The 19,960-nt window shown below is 41.6% G+C and overlaps 1 protein-coding gene across 1 annotated transcript in view; it reads right to left on the bottom strand.

Annotated features, from left to right (window-relative positions):
• Positions 1 to 19,960, bottom strand: part of LOC139753163 (transient receptor potential-gamma protein-like) — a 479,099-nt gene that overhangs the window by 109,974 nt on the left and 349,165 nt on the right. The window contains exons 8-13 of the mRNA XM_071669339.1: positions 16,839 to 17,009; positions 13,409 to 13,643; positions 13,008 to 13,163; positions 12,334 to 12,473; positions 5,731 to 5,846; positions 2,778 to 2,911 (exon numbers count right to left, since the gene is read on the bottom strand). Of these exons, the coding sequence (XP_071525440.1) occupies positions 2,778 to 2,911; positions 5,731 to 5,846; positions 12,334 to 12,473; positions 13,008 to 13,163; positions 13,409 to 13,643; positions 16,839 to 17,009 (952 nt within the window). The remainder of the gene's footprint in view (positions 1 to 2,777; positions 2,912 to 5,730; positions 5,847 to 12,333; positions 12,474 to 13,007; positions 13,164 to 13,408; positions 13,644 to 16,838; positions 17,010 to 19,960) is intronic.

Here is a 19,960-nt window from a genome sequence, read left to right as displayed (position 1 = left end):
GCAATTTTTTTCATTTGTCCCAGGCATGTTTCTAATTGTAATTTCTCTTAGTAGTGCACTAAAAAGTCTTATCATTTCATGTTTTAGACTCTAGTATAGTTTTGTTTCGTATCTTTTTGGAATGTTCTCAGGTTTTACTGCCCAATTAGCAACTCTATTTCTTTCTTGTAAAGAAACTTTTAGACCCAGTACATTGAACTTTGTCTCTTCAATTGTTGCCATTCACTGATTGTTACATATCTTTCTAGGCTGTAAAGTTTGAGTTTTTCAATACCTCATGACAGTTCATGTTCCACTTCCTCAGTTTTGATTGTGAGACATTTTAGAATTTCCTCTAACTTGTTTATTTCTGCCTGTTTGGTTGATTACTATAGAAAACAGCATTTTGCAATATTGCATCTTATGCACATGGTGAATATGTTCATCATTAGTTTTGTTTCTTGTAGGGAATCTTTTCATTGTCATACCACTCATTATTTGGCTCGATAATGTTACCTTATCAATATGCTCTTGAATTCTAGTTTCCCATTTGTGGTGAATTTTTGATTTTAAATACTTGTTTCATTTTCAATCACATTCCACGTTGGGACTTTGTGTGGTGTAATTAATGTATTTTTAGTTGTTCCATGACTTGTTTGCTCAAACTTGCTTCAATAAGTTTCAATCATATACTTTTATCTATTTTTAGACTGAATCTAAGTATTGTTGCATCTCTTTTTTGTTGCCTTTTGATCCTATCTTTTTGTTATTTTCAAAGAAGCTGACTATATAGTACTTTCTGTCGATGTCAGTTATCACCATTAGAAGGGAAACTGAGGTTATGTTCCTCCTCATGGGTTTTCCAACAAAGCATCTTCATTGGCAATGGTTCTATTTGCTACTGCACTGAATTTTGTGTTGGTTAATGACTTTGATCTGTTTTCTACTTAATATTTTCTTTAGCAAAATCCTGTTGCTTAATCTTTTAAATAACTTAAGAAAATCAAGAAAAACCTTGTCCATTCTCTTTCTTTGAATTAATCTATATACCTATCTATATCTCTGATGCCTCTTCCCTCTGAGAACCCCCATCAAGGTGATGGCTACAGCAAAAGAGTCTCCACTTAATTAAAGGTTCACAAATGCAAATGAAGTAGGTAGTAGCTGGTAAGCAGCCACTGGCCAGGGAGGTATATTGCCAGTACTACCAGCTGGGTATCGAGAGGGTTAGCGATGGCTGCACAGTGAGCCAGCACTTCAGTATTGTCATGCTGCACTCCTCTGACTCAGGTAGCTGTCTTTTATTTCTGCCTCACCCACATGTAGACTGCTGGCATTTTGTCCTCAAACATACAATCTCTCCTTGTCACACATAACCCATGATGATGCTTACTTAAAAAAACTCATTCTTCATAACTCTATATTGCCATCCCTGCATCAGCAAGGTAGTGCCAGAAAAAAGATGAAAAAAGGCCAGATCCACTCACTCGTTCTCTAGCTGTGATGTGTAATGCATTGAAACCATAATTCCCTGTCTACATCCAGGCCCCACAGACCTTTCCATGATTTACCCTAGACATTTCATAACCTGTTCCAGGTGTAATTTTTGCCTCTTTGGTTGGTACCAGATTCAGATACCTACTGAAGAGGTGAAAATTACTCTTGAAGCAGACAATTATTCTTCTGATATTGACCTATTCACTGATACCAATACATCTTGCTTTCAATTCATTCATAATAAAGCTACATAAGATATGTATTAAGGTTCTATGATCAGTCACAAATGAAAATATCCCTACAAACCTGAAAATACTAAAGAATAATAACAAAGATTTATGATAAAGCCAACAGGTACATAGTCAAAGAAAGCAGCACTAAAATATAGCTAAAACCAGGGGTCAACAGAGACATAAATTACAGTGCTAAAATAGAAAAAACTTGGTTCTTATGGAGATTCAAAGCCCCAAGAAAGGCTCCAATCATCCAACAATACCCACATTGAACAATTCTAACAGGAGAATAAACTTCCTTCCTAATCAAACACATCACTACATACACACCAGTCTGCTGGGGGTGTATATATATATTCGTTCACATTCAGTCTCTAGCTGTCGTGTGTAATGCACTGAAACCACAGCTCCCTATCCACATCCAGGCCCCAAAACATCTAGGCATCAAAACATACATCCAGCAAACACACACATGAACACTTCAGTAAAACCTACAACATACATCTTTAGACTCAATAATAATCTTCTATTTCACAATAGGATCATTCCTGTTTAATCCCTTCCTATCCCTCCCCTAAACAAGGTATTAGAAAAATAATGTAAAGGAGAAAGAACAGGATATATTAGCTAGAAATCCAAAAATTATATATCCTTTCTAATTTGCTTTTCATCCTTACTTCTCATGCCACAACTTTCCCCACATACTACTCATATTTTTATTCTACTCATTTCCCATTCATTACTCATCTTTCCTTTCTACTACTCTACTCTCCCATGTTAATCATCTTTCTTGTCCACTACTCATTTTCTTATGCACATCTCATTCTTGTCTATTACTCTATTTTTCCGTGCATCACTGACATTACCAAAGTTAATGCTTGCCTTTACATGCACTACTACTTACCTTTACCAAGCACTACATAGTCACTATTCCCATGTAATACTCATCTTTTCCAAATACTAATCACCCTTTTTGTACACTAATGATTCTTCCCCATGTAATGCTCACCTATCCAAGCACTATATATATTCACTGTGAATTACTAGCTCTTCCCTTGTATTTCTTACCACAAGAGAATGCAAAGAGGGTAAGGAGGTAGAGGAAGATGAACTTCAGGATGTCCACCACCATCCTCGAGAGAGACACCTGCAGAGGACCCAGGTATGGATTCACACTGAAGATGTACACCAGCTTCAGTGAACTGTGGACAATATCACATTCTTCAGATACTAATTTAAGAGGACAATGAATGGATTTATTCTTAATGGTTAATGTTTCTAAAACTAGTGAGGATATGTAGGGTTGACAAGGGTAAGGTTGTAGGGGAATCACATGTAAAGGAGTGATCAGAAACAGCAATTAAAGGGTTAATAATGACTTGCTCCTCAAGATGGGCTCACCAAAGGTTTGATATTTTAAAAAATGTACCAACTGTTTGCTCTGCAACTCTTGAAAAATCAAGAATATATATGTCTATATACATCTAATTATTGATATTCTAATACAGTAACATTATTTGTACAAATGAACAGAATATTAAAAGTTTATCATAATTCGTTTTCTGCTTTGAAAATTGGTTTGTTATTTGTTCTTTACATATTTTCAGTGCCTGCTAGGCTAGAGATAGTTGCTCAAGAGCAGCATTGGTTGACAGGAATCTCATGTCTAAATTTCTAAATTTTCAAGATAAGGTCAAATGCTCCTACAGTATCACTGATTTATGGGGACTTTTAGGGAAAAAGAAATTATTCATCTCTCACTCTCTCTCTCTCTCTCTCTCTTAAAGGATTTGTAGTCTTAAGGATACATAAAATGACCTTTCATTCAAAACTTGAATAAAGCAAAAACAATCATCAGGGATAGGTATTTCCTTAATATCTGCATAATTACAAAGATGAGCTTTTCATTAATATCATAACTCCGATGATCTATAATTTTTTCATAAAAATCTGAAGCATGTAACAGTTGTTAACAAGGAAATTTCTTCCATTTATCACATCTGAAATCTAACTAGACATATGAAAATCAAAATCTATAGTTCACAAGACAAGGAAAACTCTTCCAGTAACATTCTGATATGTAAACAGAGAAGAGGTAGTAAAAGCTTTGCGGAAGATGAAAGCCGGCAAGGCAGCAGGTTTGGATGGTATTGCAGTGGAATTTATTAAAAAAGGGGGTGACTGTATTGTTGACTGGTTGGTAAGGTTATTTAATGTATGTATGACTCATGGTGAGGTGCCTGAGCATTGGCAGAATGCGTGCATAGTGCCATTGTACAAAGGCAAAGGGGATAAGAGTGAGTGCTCAAATTACAGAGGTATAAGTTTGTTGAGTATTCCTGGCAAATTATATGGGAGGGTATTGATTGAGAGGGTGAAGGCATGTACAGAGCATCAGATTGGGGAAGAGCAGTGTGGTTTCAGAAGTGGTTGAGGATGTGTGGATCAGGTGTTTGCTTTGAAGAATGTATGCGAGAAATACTTAGAAAAGCAAATGGATTTGTATGTAGCATTTATGGATCTGGAGAAGGCATATGATAGAGTTGATAGAGATGCTCTGTGGAAGGTATTAAGAATATATGGTGAGGGAGGCAAGTTGTTAGAAGCAGTGAAAAGTTTTTATCGAGGATGTAAGGCATGTGTACGTGTAGGAAGAGAGGAAAGTGATTGGTTCTCAGTGAATGTAGGTTTGCGGCAGGGGTGTGTGATGTCTCCATGGTTGTTTAATTTGTTTATGGATGGGGTTGTTAGGGAGGTGAATGCAAGAGTTTTGGAAAGAGGGGCAAGTATGAAGTCTGTTGGGGATGAGAGAGCTTGGGAAGTGAGTCAGTTGTTGTTCGCTGATGATACAGCGCTGGTGGCTGATTCATGTGAGAAACTGCAGAAGCTGGTGACTGAGTTTGGTAAAGTGTGTGAAAGAAGAAAGTTAAAGAGTAAATGTGAATAAGAGCAAGGTTATTAGGTACAGTAGGGTTGAGGGTCAAGTCAATTGGGAGGTGAGTTTGAATGGAGAAAAACTGGAGGAAGTGAATTGTTTTAGATATCTGGGAGTGGATCTGGCAGCGGATGGAACCATGGAAGCGGAAGTGGATCATAGGGTGGGGGAGGGGGCGAAAATTCTGGGAGCCTTGAAGAATGTGTGGAAGTCGAGAACATTATCTCGGAGAGCAAAAATGGGTATGTTTGAAGGAATAGTGGTTCCAACAATGTTGTATGGTTGCGAGGCGTGGACTATGGATAGAGTTGTGCGCAGGAGGATGGATGTGCTGGAAATGAGATGTTTGAGGACAATGTGTGGTGTGAGGTGGTTTGATCGAGTAAGTAACGTAAGGGTAAGAGAGATGTGTGGAAATAAAAAGAGCGTGGTTGAGAGAGCAGAAGAGGGTGTTTTGAAATGGTTTGGTCACATTGAGAGAATGAGTGAGGAAAGATTGACCAAGAGGATATATGTGTTGGAGGTGGAGGGAACGAGGAGAAGAGGGAGACCAAATTGGAGGTGGAAAGATGGAGTGAAAAAGATTTTGTGTGATCGGGGCCTGAACATGCAGGAGGGTGAAAGGAGGGCAAGGAATAGAGTGAATTGGAGCGATGTGGTATACCGGGGTTGACGTGCTGTCAGTGGATTGAATCAAGGCATGTGAAGCGTCTGGGGTAAACCATGGAAAGCTGTGTAGGTATGTATATTTGCGTGTGTGGACGTATGTATATACATGTGTATGGGGGTGGGTTGGGCCATTTCTTTCGTCTGTTTCCTTGCGCTACCTCGCAAACGCGGGAGACAGAAAAAAAAAAAAAAAACATTCTCTGGTATCTTATTGGTCTTAAAATGAATTATCACTCCAGGGCTCAAGTTTAAGGGTAAGATGATTCACACATACATACCCAAACAAAACTTTCTATATAATACTGTTTGTGTTAATGTGCTCATATTAAGACAATCTCTTACAGGAACATTATGCTGTACATCATGAATCTGAATTCCTGTATGACTTTTCATCAATACCTATCAAAGATGTCTTACCTAAAGATGTTGGCAGCAGCAAAAAGCCCCTCTGCAATAAGCATTGGATCCCAGGTGTCCCAGTTCTGTCGAGGAAGCTTGTCAGTTTCTAGGTTTTCTCTGATCTCCCTCTGAACCTGCCAAAAAAAGTGAGCAGAGTATGGTTAAGATGGGAAGTTTTATGCCCCATGTGAAAGATGTTACCTCTCCTTATCAACAAGTTAGGGTGAATTTTGTCTTTTCAACGATTCTTTTTTTCTGAAATGACCACAAGCATTTTTCTTTGTGAGAATATGAATTTGTATAAATGGCAAAGGAAGTCTACACTCACAGGACTCAATAGCCTCACATTTTGGCAGTGCCTGTTTTCAAAACACACTGTAAGTGTTGGGATCACTCATTTCTCATTTGCTGAACCTGCTCTCTTGCTATAACATTTGGTATATTCTTCATATCTACATTTGCTTAATCTAACACCATTTTTGTACCTCTATGCTTCTCAGAAATGATTAGCATTAAAATAATTATGGTTCTTGATGAAGTTAAAGATGGTTATATGTTTCCTAATGTCTTCCTTTTCTCTAGTGTGAGCAGGCCAATGACTTCCTTGTTCTTCTTAAAACTCATCACCATTAATTCTCATATCATTTTCATGCATGTCCCTGAACCCTCTCAAAGGAACTCTAAATTTTCTTTTAGTGAAAAGACCAAACTGATGATGCACACTTCAACTTAGGTGTAAAATTTGTCCTTACTATCACTGTAGGCATTTAGTCCATTCACTTTAATGCAATTCTGACACAGGTTAAGATACAATTTGCCTTCCTCAAAACCCTTCTAGAGCAATTATGATGTTTTCTTTGTTTCCTGAGTATATAGGTCTTTTTCATTCTATTTCAGAAGCCCTCTCCTAGTACCACTCCTTTTTCATATTCTTATTCCATCTTTAGCAGCTGTAACCCATCTATCAACTCCTTCAAAATAAACCATGTTAAATCCTTTGTAAAAATTCTGTTCTCAGACTTTGAAATTCATCTTCTACGGTGAAGGGTTAGCATTGCAACCCACAACTGTCCTGACCTGTGTGTGAGATGAAGACAAGGTAATCAGTTTACAGCTAACTCAGCTCTTCATCTTCCCCTTTAAAGGTGGTTGATAAACTGGTACCTATCAGGAGCTGTAGTGTAATGAGTGATTACAATCTCTTATTGCTATATGTGTGTTTCGAGTAGAGTTAAGCACTCATACTGGCCTATCTCTTAACCTTGTACATATACTTTGCCATTACTTTATGTATACACACACATACATACCTGACATTCATGTGTGTGCACAATTATTACCTAATTGTTCACTATGAGGAATGTATTCTATACTTGGAAGGCCCAATCTCTTGAACTTTCTATATTATCATACAACTTACTCAACTTTTGCATGATGTCAGTATTTCACAATTTTATCATCTTGCATTCAATTCATCCAATATTCATACACTATAGAAATTCTTCTTAAATTTTTTTTTCTAACCAGTTTCTTGCTTAATTTCATATAATATCCTGTGGTTGTCCTATCTTTGTATCTTTCAGAGAACTGTTCACTAATGAGATTATCAAACTGATAAAAAACTGAAAAGGTTGTGTAAAGTCACCCCTTACTCTTCTGGGAAAATTTATGTCCTCTTAATCTCTTACTGTAATTCAAGTTTCTTAATTTTGGTACCATCTTTGCTATCTTCCTCTGAATTTTCTCTATTAGTTCTTTGTGCTTTTTTAACTGAAATGACCAAACTTGAAGAACACATTCTAGTTCTGGAAGTCTGTGTATACACTTGTATGGTATATGGATACACTTATATAATGTTTGGAAGACTGTGTATACACATGTATGGTAAGTGAAAGTCTGTGTATACATTTATGTGGTATGTGGAAGTCTATGTATACAACTGTGCAGTAGATGTAAGTCTCTATATATGCTTGTCTGGTATGTGGAAGTCTATGTATGCACTTGTGTGTTAAGTGGAAGTTTCCATATACACTTATGTAGTAAGTGCAAGTCTCTGTATTTATGTGCATTGGCATTGAAGGTCAGGTCTCAAGCTCAATTAACCTCTCGGGCATGATGGTAGGATCCCTAAGTGTGAAATTAAAATCCCTTAGCATGATAGCACAACCCATGAGTATGATATAATAATCCCTAAGCATGATAGTATGACTCCTGAGCATGATGATATGATCCTTGAGCATAATGGAAAACTCCTGAGCAAAAGGTTATGGTCCTCAAGTATGATGGTATGAACTTTGAGCACCATGGTACAACCATTATGCATAAAGTTATGATCCTTGATGACAATGGTATTAGCCTTAAGCAGGAAGCTGCAATCCTTGAGTATGATGGTACAACCACTGAGCACAATACTATAATCCTTAAGCATGATGATATGACCCCTTGGGTATGATGACAATCATATCCAAGAATCATAATGGCATCATGTTCAAGGATTGTACTGTCATACTGAAGGGTTGTACTGTGTGCTCAATGATGATAGTAACCCCACTTGGGTCTGTGGGGTTATCATCTGATATAATGCTTTCTTTAAGTGTGCATGTCTGGCTGTATCCTGCGTTCTACGTCTCTAATACTCTCTTGCAACCGGCAGCCCTCCATACTTGATAATGGATATAAAACCTCGTTGTGGGATGCTTGCTGGATCAAGGTTATTTCCTAGGTCCAATATAAACTCTGGTAAATGTGTGTGGCTTGTGGCTTCCTGAAATGATCAGGAGTGATGTAATTTGATATAGATTTGTTAGTCTCTCTTGGTCTAAGTCTTTCTTGATGCACTTCTTCCTTGGCATACAACTGTCCTGGTGAAGAACTGTTCTGCAATGTGTCTGTTTCGGTGTATGCCTTCCTTGGAACACATCTGTGTTGGTGCACACCTCCCATGAAGGATACCTTGTCAGGCACACACCTTCCTTGATGCATAGCTCCTTTTGTGTACATCTCTTTCACTGTATCCTTCCTTTAACTAATGCCAGTCTTGGTGCATACTTCTCTTGGTGCATGCCTCTTCTGATATATATACCTTTTATGGTGCATGCCTCCCATGGAGGATGCCCCTCTCAGGACAAGCCTCTTCTTGCTTTACCATATCATATCATTCCCTTATGAATGTCTACTTGGTTAGTGAAGTTAAAAGACTTTCAAAATCAAATGTAGTAAGGAGAGATTCAAGTGTGTCTACAAATTCCTGTCGATGAAGGGATGGAGAGACGACTCGGTGCAGGAAGCTCACACTGTCAGTAAAGTTTTACTTGTCTAAGAAGCTCTACAGGGACAGCTCTCCTAACGAGAGTGTGGATTTCAACTGGGGGTTAATCACAGCCACTATTGTTGGAGATACTGATGCACTGAAGGAGATTCTTGAGGTAAGGGAGGGAGGGAGAGGTGGTGGAGAGAGAGAGAGAGGGAGAGAGAGAGAGTGTGAGAGAGGGGATATACTTGCTTCAGTGTGGTCCAGTCTGATCAAGAGGTCCTCGTCCAGTCTGGTGTCACGGGTCGTCTGTGCTCCTGCTGTAGAAGGCTGGCTCTGTTGGTAAACAAGGGACCCTTCAGGGCTCACGATGAAGTTAGACGAAGTACTCGCCAATGTATGTGATGTACTGAATTTAGTATATGTGTATGTGTGTGTGCATGTATACACCATATCTGATAATTTGAGTTCAGAGCACATCATAAGTAGGTACAGTACAGCTCCGAGGGTATATGCTTGCTGCTCTCTGAGGCCATTTGCCTATGAGTCTATGTTTATCCATAGCTTTTCTCCTACTCTTCCTAGAAACGTGGGTGATGCTTCCTCAAGATGCCCACTGGTATCCAGATTAAATCACATGCTTTGCGCAGTAGTTTTCCATACTTGATTCTGAATGCATCCTGTGATCTAAGAACATTAAACCAGTTTGCAACTACGGAAGTCTGTGACTCAGAGGCCTTCTCTTCACAAGAAATGTGAAGATTTGTGACATTCATGAGGATCATGACTGGGAATATCTTGTTGTAGCTGCTGTTCTTGAGTAAGGAAGACAAGAACTTGTCTACTCTTCTCCCATGTGGAATGTGGCACAAATTGAGAAATATCAGTTGGGAGGCAAGAGGGAAATCGTTGCAATCTTCAGATTCCTGATATGGTCTCAAAGAAGGGCAATGAGCTTGGTGGGGGTGGTGGTGGGGGATGGGTGATGTATGCTAGAGTTGGTTTAGTATATTTGTAAATCAAAGAGATCTTTCATTCCACACTGCTGAAGAATGAATCAATTGGTCTTTAGATCTCATGATGGTAGGACTGTCAACAAATGGGAGGTTCCAGTAGCTGGATCACTGTTGACAGTTTGCTTGGCCACAATGAATAAATGAATTTCACTGACTGACTGATGGAACTGGAGATGCACTGAAAAAAACAGTGGTGTACTTTCTGTCTAAGGACAATGGGCAGAATGTCATACATCATCAGAGGTCAGACGAGGTCCTCACCATGGCTTCAAGGGGATCATCTATGTTAGCTAACATAAGAAACAAAGTTGTATATCCCTCAGACTTGGTGACAGACACACTGTGATCCAGCTTGTCTCACCACCAATTTATATAGTAGTGAGTTCTTTACTTTTATCTTTATCTAGCACATATGTACATTCTGTGCAGAAGTAATCAATTTCTATATGAGGACTCTAAAGAGAAGTTTACATCCTCTTATGTCATCCTGATGCTCTCTTGTTAAAATAATTTCTAAGAGGAGAAACTATAGACATGAGTTTTTGTTTCTTAGGTACACTGGTACATTAAGGGGATCAATGTTCATGAGAACAGAATTGAGTAACATCAGATGGTTGCTGTGACATAAAAAAGGGACCAAATGACATTACATGGACTGAGTGACAGCAGATGGACCAAGTGACATTAGATGAACTAAATGATCACAGCAAATAATTAAGTGAAATCAAGTTGACCAAGAGATGTTAAATGGATGATGTGGTATCAGATGGATCATGAGTTATCAGATGGACCACGTGATGTTAAATGGATGATGTGACACAGGATGGATCATGAGGTATCAGATGGCCCACATGATGTCAGATGGTCCATATGAAACTAGATGGACTGGATGAGGCACAAATACATCATATACATGAGGGTAAAAGGCTTTAAACACAACCAATTGAGAAATAAACAGTTAATTATGAGGGTCATTAATTCCAGCATGGAAAAGAATAAAGATTTAATGAAGTGAAGAAAATAATGAAAATGAGGGATTAAGACCAAAATTGAATTAAGTGTAATTATAAAAAGAAATTGACTTGAAAATATGTTTGTTTTGAATTCTTACATAGAACAAGTGGTATGATTGTGAGATTAAAGGCCATTCAATTCCAATGGAAGCACAGACTAAAGCCAATTTGATCACAGTTGAAGCAAATCAAATTATTTGATCTTAACTGTGGCATAGACAAGAATCAATTAATCCAAGCTGCAACACAGATAAAAGTAACTTGATCCAAGCTGTGCACAGATATGGGTAATCTGATCCCAGTTGCAGAACAGGTAAGAGTCATTTGTTCCTAGCTGTGGCACAAACAAGAGTGATTTCATCCCCTCTGCAGCAGAGATGAAGAGTCATTTTCACTTTCTCCAAAATTCTTAAATCTTTACCTTGTCTTTTTTTGTTTCATAATTCTCTCTACATTTCAATGAAGGCCTAGCCTTGATGTGGACCTTTGTCTGTGACTGGAGCCTTCAACATTAAAAAAATCCAGCTGCAGCACAGATAACAGTTATTTGCTTCCAGCTGTGGAACAAATGTGAGTCATTTGTTTCCAGCTGCAGCACAGATAAGAGTGATTTTATCCCAGCTAAGACAGTGATATGTGTGATTTGATCCAGCTGTAGCACATATGTCACTCAATCCCACCTTGTCATTTGATCTCAGCTGTGGTACAGATAACCCATCTGATCCTAGGTGACACAATGAGTAATTTGATCATAGCTGTAGGACAGATAAGAGTTGTGTGATCCCAGCTGGGGCAAAGATGAGAGTAATTTGATCCCAGCTGAGGTACAGAGAGAGAGAAAGAGAGAGAGGAACCTCTCCCCCATCCCAGAAAATAAGGTCTGAGCTTTAGTAGTTGCTTTTTTGTTTAAACTAACATGATCCTGCACACTACTGGTATCTATGGAGAGACCTACCCTGGAGGGTGGTACCTAGTCACAAAGGAACCTGATCTAAGAAGGACCTAGTTTCAGAGGGGACCTGGTTTTAGAGAAGATTGTAGTCTCAAAGGGACCTGTTTTCAGAGTGACCTGGTCACATGGTTATGTATATATGGTTGTTTATGCCACTGTTACCCCTAGGATAGGCAGACAGTGGTGGGGACTGCTGTGCTATGGCCACCTAAGCCAGTATAACCTGGGGAAGGAACAACCTAGTCCTGGAAATTGACTTGCTAAGAAGCAACGTAGAAGTTCCCTGTGGCCTGGGGATGGGACATCTGGCCCTGGACATTGACCTGGTGAGTGGTCACATAGAGGGACACTGTGACCAGGAGAAGGGAATATCTGGTCCTAGGGACTGACCTGGTAGTAGGCGACGATCCTGAGGGCTATGGTGGCCACATATAGGGCATTAGTGATGAAGTCGATGACATTCCACATGTCTGCTACATACTCCCGCAGCCCTACATCCCACAGCTGCTTGATCTCTGACCATATCAGCCCTGAGGGCAGCCAAGGGTGTTAGAAGGGTTAAGCTAGGGCATGGATGAGGGGTAGCTGGGGTAGGGCAAGGTGAGGGAAACATTAGTTGGGTAACATTTTTAAAAGTCATTCTCTGACCTGTCTCTGTGACCTGTTTGTCTGTCTACATATGCTACCCTTACATCATGTTAACTACATACCCTTTAAATCATCACCCCTTATTTCTGATATCACTACACACCCCTGTCACCAAAGTACCTTACAATGACATCACTGCATAACCCCTCACATTATACCCCCTTCATATGACACTTCCTGCCGACCCCTTACATTAGACACCTCTGTCTAGCCCATACAATATACCCCCTACATGACTCTCTCCACAACCCCTTAACACCTCTCCTATCGAGACCCCCAACATATAACACCTATACATGCACTTGTCATCAAGGCCCCTTACCTATGATGACCCATACACAATCCTTTTATCATACATAACCCTCCGTATTCACCCTTTACGTCATGTCCACTACATAAGATGCCAAACAACTCACCAAAAACCCAGGCCAGTATGAGCCACTCTACCAGACTGGGTGGGGCACCCCTACGGGTTGTGACGTCAGTCGCCACCCACTTCTTCAGAGTGGGCGTGGCACCAAACCAGTCAACAATAACAGTCTCAATCCGCTGTGATGCCAGGATCAGCAGACCTGGGGATAGGTGTGACTGTTAATGATATCACTCTTACCTGGGAGTCCTTTTGTTAACTGATGAAAAAACTGTGTTGATATGACATGTGACTTAACCTGATGAAAATAACCAATACATGGTGAAGATGATTATTAACCAGGTGAAAGTGACTATAAACATGGTGAGGCAAGGATTCGATTCACAGAGGAAGTTCTGGCAAGGGATTCAACATACAGAGGAAGAGGAGGCAAGGGATTCGACTCACAGAGGAAGGTGAGGTAGGAAGCTGAATGACAGATGAACTTGATGAATGGTTTCCTCATAGTCTGGCCGAAGGAGGTATGGGGCGCTAAGGTGTATACGATGGAGAAGATGGGGAACAGGAGGCCAATCTTGACGATCTCCAGTGCCTGCAGAGCCATGTTCTTCCGGCGGAAGCCCGGCAGACCCTCGTACCAGATGGAGGCCAGTAGCTGCTGCACGTTGGGGTGAGCCACAAACTGTTGGGTGAGACACAGGGTGAGCTGATAAACTTGGAGAGTAAATACTGTAGAACACGGGGTGATCTATCCACATGGGAAGAAAACATTTGAGAGCAGGGATGACATAAATGACATAGGTCTGACAGGAGTTGAATTCTCAGCTGAAGGGGCCAAAGAAAAAGTGTAATAAATATAGGTAGAAAAGGGGAGAGAGAAATTTGAGGAAAAAGATAAAGGGCGATAATGATAGATAAAGAGAGGCAAATGAGGGTGGAACCTCAAACTATCGGGAAAAGGGGAGAACATGTGATAAACCAGGGTTGATGAATCACGGGTGATAAACCAGGGGTGGTGATGGGGACAAAGAATGGTGGAGATGCAGACAATGAATAATAATGATGGAGACAAAGAATGGTGGTGATGGAGACAAAGAATGATGGAGATGCAGACAAAGAATGGTGGTGATGAAGACAAAGAATGATGGAGATGCAGACAAAAAATGGTGGTGATGGAGACAGAATGGTGATGATGGAGATAAAGAATGGTGGTGATGGACACAAAGAATGGTGGTGATGGAGACAAAGAATGGTGGAGATGCAAACAAAGAATGGTGGCGATGCAGACAAAGAATGGTGGTGATGGAGACAAAGAATGGTGGTGATGGAGACAAGGAATGATGAAGATACAGACAAAGAATGGTGGTGATGGAGACAAAGAATGGTGCCGATGCAGACAGAGAATGGTGGTGATGGAGACAAAGAATGATGAAGATACAAACAAAGAATGGTGCCGATGCAGACAAAGAATGGTGGTGATGGAGACAAAGAATGATGAAGATACAGACAAAGAATGGTGGCGATGCAGACAAAGAATGGTGGTGATGGAGACAAAGAATAATGACAGGTTACAAACCAGTTCCCGGGTCGACACTCACGACATAATTGATGGAAGGAATTGTGGAAATTTCTATCTCTCAGGAAATTATAGAAAATAGTTAACTGACGAAGTTAGAACAGTATTCCGTGAAGGGAGTTCATATTGAGCCATAGATACACGAGGAGGTAAAAGACTATAGATGGATCAGGAGTTAGGTACGTACTATGTATGTATATAGTATGATAGTAATGTGCAAGATCTGAGATTGATAAGATAGAAAATCATATATACACGAAAAATCAAAACGTTTTAGATAGAAAGAAATCAAAAACATTAAGACAAAATTGCATTAAGAGAAACATAAGAAAAATATAGACGTAAGAGAAGGTGGTTATGGATTGTTAGGAAGTTGTTATACGTATATATAGAGGAATTTGTAAGATTAGTGGAGCAATGTTATATTTGGCAACAGCCTTACGGTGACATATGTCAACAACGGCAGATTCGGAATGGTGTCTGGCGAGACTGACAACACTAACTTTGTGTGAAACGTAACAACCCTGCCAACACATGATGTAAGGCAGGACAACCCTGCCAACACATGATGTAAGGCAGGACAACCCTGCCAACACATGATGAAAGGCAGGACAACCCTACCAACACATGATGTAAGGCAGGACAACCCTGTCAACACATGATGTAAGGCAGGACAACCCTGCCAACACATGATGTAAGGCAGGACAATCCTGCCAACACACGATGTAAGCAGGACAACCCTGCCAACACATGATGAAAGGCAGGACAACCCTACCAACACATGATGTAAGGCAGGACAACCCTGCCAACACATGATGTAAGGCGGGACAACCCTGCTAACACATGATGAAAGGCAGGAAAACCCCTATCAACACATGACGTAAGGCAGGACAACCCTGTCAACACATGATGTAAGGCAAGACAACCCTGCCTACACATGATGTAAGGCAGGACAACCCTGCCAACACAAGATGTAAGGCAGGACAACCCTGCCAACACAAGATGTAAGGCAGGACAACCCTGCCAACACACGATGTAAGGCAGGAAACCCTGCCAACACATGATGAAAGGCAGGACAACCCTACCAACACATGATGTAAGGCAGGACAAACCTACCAACACACGATGTAAGGCAGGACAACCCTACCAACACATGATGAAAGGCAGGACAACCCTACCAACACATAATGTACGGCAGGATAAACCCTGCCAACACGTGATGTAAGGCAGGATCAACCCTGCGAGCACTTAATGTAAGGTAGGACAACCCTGCCAACACATGACTGAAGCGTGACAACCATGCTAACACTTAATGTGAGTCGGAATATGCCTGACAACACATGATGTGAGGGAGAACAACATCTCCCAACCCGCCATACCCCCCCCCCCCCCCGACAACATAGAACAAGTGTCCCCTAATTAAACCATATCATACCCGCGTCACACTTGCTCCGCCTCAACACACAAACATCCAGACTAGGACAAGCAGTGCACCTGCATGTGAATGAGGGATAATGGGTGTAATGGGGAAGACCATTAGCAGCAGCAGACGACCCCTGGAGGAAGGGGGGGGGGGCGGTTGTTCCCTCACGACCTGTACTGGGCAGTTCCAAAGACTAGGCTCATGACCGGTTGATGAAGAGTTCGAGTGATGGGGAGCGACCAATGAATGGGAAGGCCTCGTTCAACCATCTCTATCATATTTTTTTTTTCCTTAATGTGATCATACGACATGACAAAGTCCATCTTTAATGATATGATGAACACACACACACACACACACACAGACATACACACACACACACACACACACACACACACATACACACACAGAGGCCTTGTTCCTGTGTCCACAAGGAAGGATTATAACGCTGGTTTAGTGGTGTCGGGGATGACCTGGTGTCGCAGCAAGCCAGAGAACGTTGTCTTAGTTGTACTTGTGTAACAGTGAACACTGAGGCAGACCCGGCTGGCCATACGCCGGGCACTTAGGGTTTTATACTCTGAAATCCCACTGGGAGACATTTTATGTTCTGGCAGGATAGAAATTTGGTGATCTTGTGTTTACATCAGCTCAAAGTTTATGAGAGAGAGAGAGAGAGAGAGAGAGAGAGAGAGAGAGAGAGAGAGAGAGAGAGAGAGAGAGAGAGAGAGAGAGAGAGAGAGAGAGAGAGAGAGAGAGAGAGAGAGAGAGCGCAGTCTATGAAACAGTTCATTGAGAACACGTAACCTCTCACAGATTCTCCCCCACCCCCTAACCTACCCCGGTGTGGCACGAGAGCCAGAGTTGCCATACTGTACCTTCTTCTGCTTAAGCTTGATGGCCAGCTTCAGGCGGCTCAGGTGCATCCTCTCGCCGTGCTCGTGAGGGGGTCCCGTCGGGTCGTGGTTGAGCAGGACCTCCAACTCGTAGGAGGAGCGGGTGTGGTCCAGCAGCGCCGTCGCAAAGTCCTGACACTGCTTCCGAAGTTCCTGCAGGAGGAGGAGGGATAGGTTAGGTCTTGCATGATGGGGTTAGCTCGTCTCTGTGGGGTTTATGTCATGGGTAACATGGGTTAGCTCATCCTTGAGGGGGTTCCAATAATGGGAAGGATGGGATAGCTCATCCTTAAGGGGTTTCCTGTACTGGGAAGGACGATGAATAATCTCATCCTTCGGGAAGGCTGGGGGTAATGAAGAGTAAGGATGGCGTCCAGGGATTCAAGGCTCGTCACCTTAGGCTTGAGCAGTGGCCGTACCGTGCAGCCAGCAGACACTGCATCACTACTACTTATCTATACGCTCACAACTTGAGGGACAAGTTGCTTCCACTGTTAATGCTTCTCTTTGCCTCTGACGAGCGAGAGCAGCCAGGGGAAGTACACCCTACAATGCTGAAGGCGTGACTGTTTGGGCAAAGAAGTGAAGAGGACAGTTCTGAGCATGACGGAATTCCACAGGACTGGCAAGAGAACCATGTCTGTTTCTGGGGAGAGGGGAACATGGAAAGGGGTGGAGATGTAGGGAGGTGAGGTGATAAAGATAAGAGGAGGTGATTGGGCGAGTAGGTTGGGAATGAGGGAGAGGTCAGCCTCACAGTCTGCCAGTCACTGTCAGGGAAGGTGGTCAACATTCTGTCTGTCTGTCTGTCAGATACAATCTCTCTATCTATAACTGTATATATATATATATATATATATATATATATATATATATATATATATATATATATATATATATATATATATATGTATATATATATATATATATATATATATATATATATATATATATATATATATATATATATATATATATATATATATATATATATATATATATATGAGATGTTACAAACAGGTGGAAACGAGATGACACGAGGTCTTTCAGTCTACTTTTAGCTGTTGTGAAATCCTCAAACCAGAGGTTGGGGCTGGGGTGAACCTAGCTCCCCTACACCAGAGGTTGGGGCTGGGGAGAACCTAGCTCCCCTACACCAGAGGTTGGGGCTGGGGAGAACCTAGCCCCCCACACCAAAGGTTGGGGCTGGGGAGAACCTAGCCCCCCACATCAATCTGGCTCATAGGAACCTAACTCTGATAAGTGAGAATCATGTGTGAGAGAAAAATTCAGATCCCTTCCTCTAGTTTGGTGTTGGACGGAAGTTTTAACGAGGAAGAGGAGCCGCTGGAGAACTTTATACAATCAAAACCAGACACAATTAATTTGGAAAATATATATAAATTCTGGACACTTTACCACCTGCAGACGTGCGTTTTATAAGTGCCGAAGTTACGTTCATTTTCCCTCATTACAGAAAACTGTTGAGTTTTCAGTCTGCAACATTTTGAGAGATACGTTGCCACTCTCGCCCCCCCCCCCCCGCCTGACCTTATCGGAAACCACATTTTCCCTGGTCAGTGATGGTCTGAAAAGGTCACAGCAACAGCCTTCAAGATACGCCTAGCAAGATGACGTTGCGTGTGACGGCAGCAGCGTCCCTGTACATCAGTATGGGGACATCAGACATCAGGTGATGTATCCTACAGCAGACCATCATTCGGGTCATACGAAGCTCAGGGTAAACATGTGGTGGTCGGCTGCAGCGAGGCTGGCTGGGGTCCGCTAAGTGTTGCCTGGGTGAAGGGGCTGATCCCACTAAACCTAACTTTAATTCCCTTTAAGACGATCTGGATGACCGCTCCAGGGAGGAATCCCTTCACCTCTCCAGCGGTGCTGGCACCACTGAAATATTCAGGGCCCAGCTCGTCAAGGACGAGGGACACAATGCCCGCAGAAAAGAAAGACTCACAATAATGTGAATGTATACTGTGAGCTCCGGTACTCATACTGTGAGCCTTGGTGCATGTACTGTGAACCATGATGTTTGTACTAGGAGCTCTGGTATTTATAATGTGAGCCCTTGTGTTTCTATGATGGATGTACTTTATGCTCTGATACTTATATTGTGAGTCCTGGTGCTTATAATGCAAGCTCTGGTGTTTATACTGTGATCGCTGCTTCTCCAGAAGGTTTCTTCAATTTGCAGTGAGTCTGGACTACACATAATGACGGATCACATCTTGACAAGTGAATAATCTAACTTTAATTTCTCGTACAAATCCCATCTTCTTTAGAAGTTTACTCTTCTTTAAGGATCAAAATACTCAACCTTGCTGTCCTGTCCTAGCAATCCTACATGACCTTGAAAGGATGTTGAACAGCTTAGCGACTTTCAAAGAAATTCCATACTGTAAGTACGGCGAACTCAGTCTTTCGTATAGACAGTGCTACGTCGAGAGGGTTCGACATAATCGGGAGAAGTACAATATGATCGGGAGAGGTTCGATATGATCGGGAGAAGTACAATATGATCGGGAGAGGTTCGATATGATCGGGAGAAGTACAATATGATCGGGAGAGGTTCGATATGATCGGGAGAAGTACAATATGATCGGGAGAGGTTCGACATGATCGGGAGAAGTACAATATGATCGGGAGAGGTTCGATATGATCGGGAGAAGTACAATATGATCGGAAGAAGTACAATATGATCGGGAGACGTACAATATGATCGGGAGAGGTTCATTAAGATCGGGAGAGGTTCGATAAGACTAGGGAGGTTCGACAAAATATTAAATCCACAAGAGTAAGCAACATAAATGGACAAGACACGAAACAGAAATATTTCATTAGTAAACACTAAACTCCTGCAACTGTTACTAGCCTCATGTCTGTCTCATAAAAGAGGAGGACCACGTCCTTTACACCTGGTACCTGTTCTATTCACGAGGTAAGCTCCTCGTCCAACGGGCCTGATGATCGTCTATATCAACATTCACCCACCTGGTACTGGCCTCACTAACATCCAGTCACCTGGTTCTCCTGCCTGGCATGTTCAATTTACCTGGTACTCGCCCAGGTCTCTCACCACTTGCCCTAGC

This window comes from Panulirus ornatus, chromosome 14, assembly GCF_036320965.1.
Source record: "Panulirus ornatus isolate Po-2019 chromosome 14, ASM3632096v1, whole genome shotgun sequence".
Lineage (NCBI taxonomy): Eukaryota > Metazoa > Arthropoda > Malacostraca > Decapoda > Palinuridae > Panulirus > Panulirus ornatus.
This window is presented reverse-complemented; position numbering and strand designations above follow the sequence as displayed.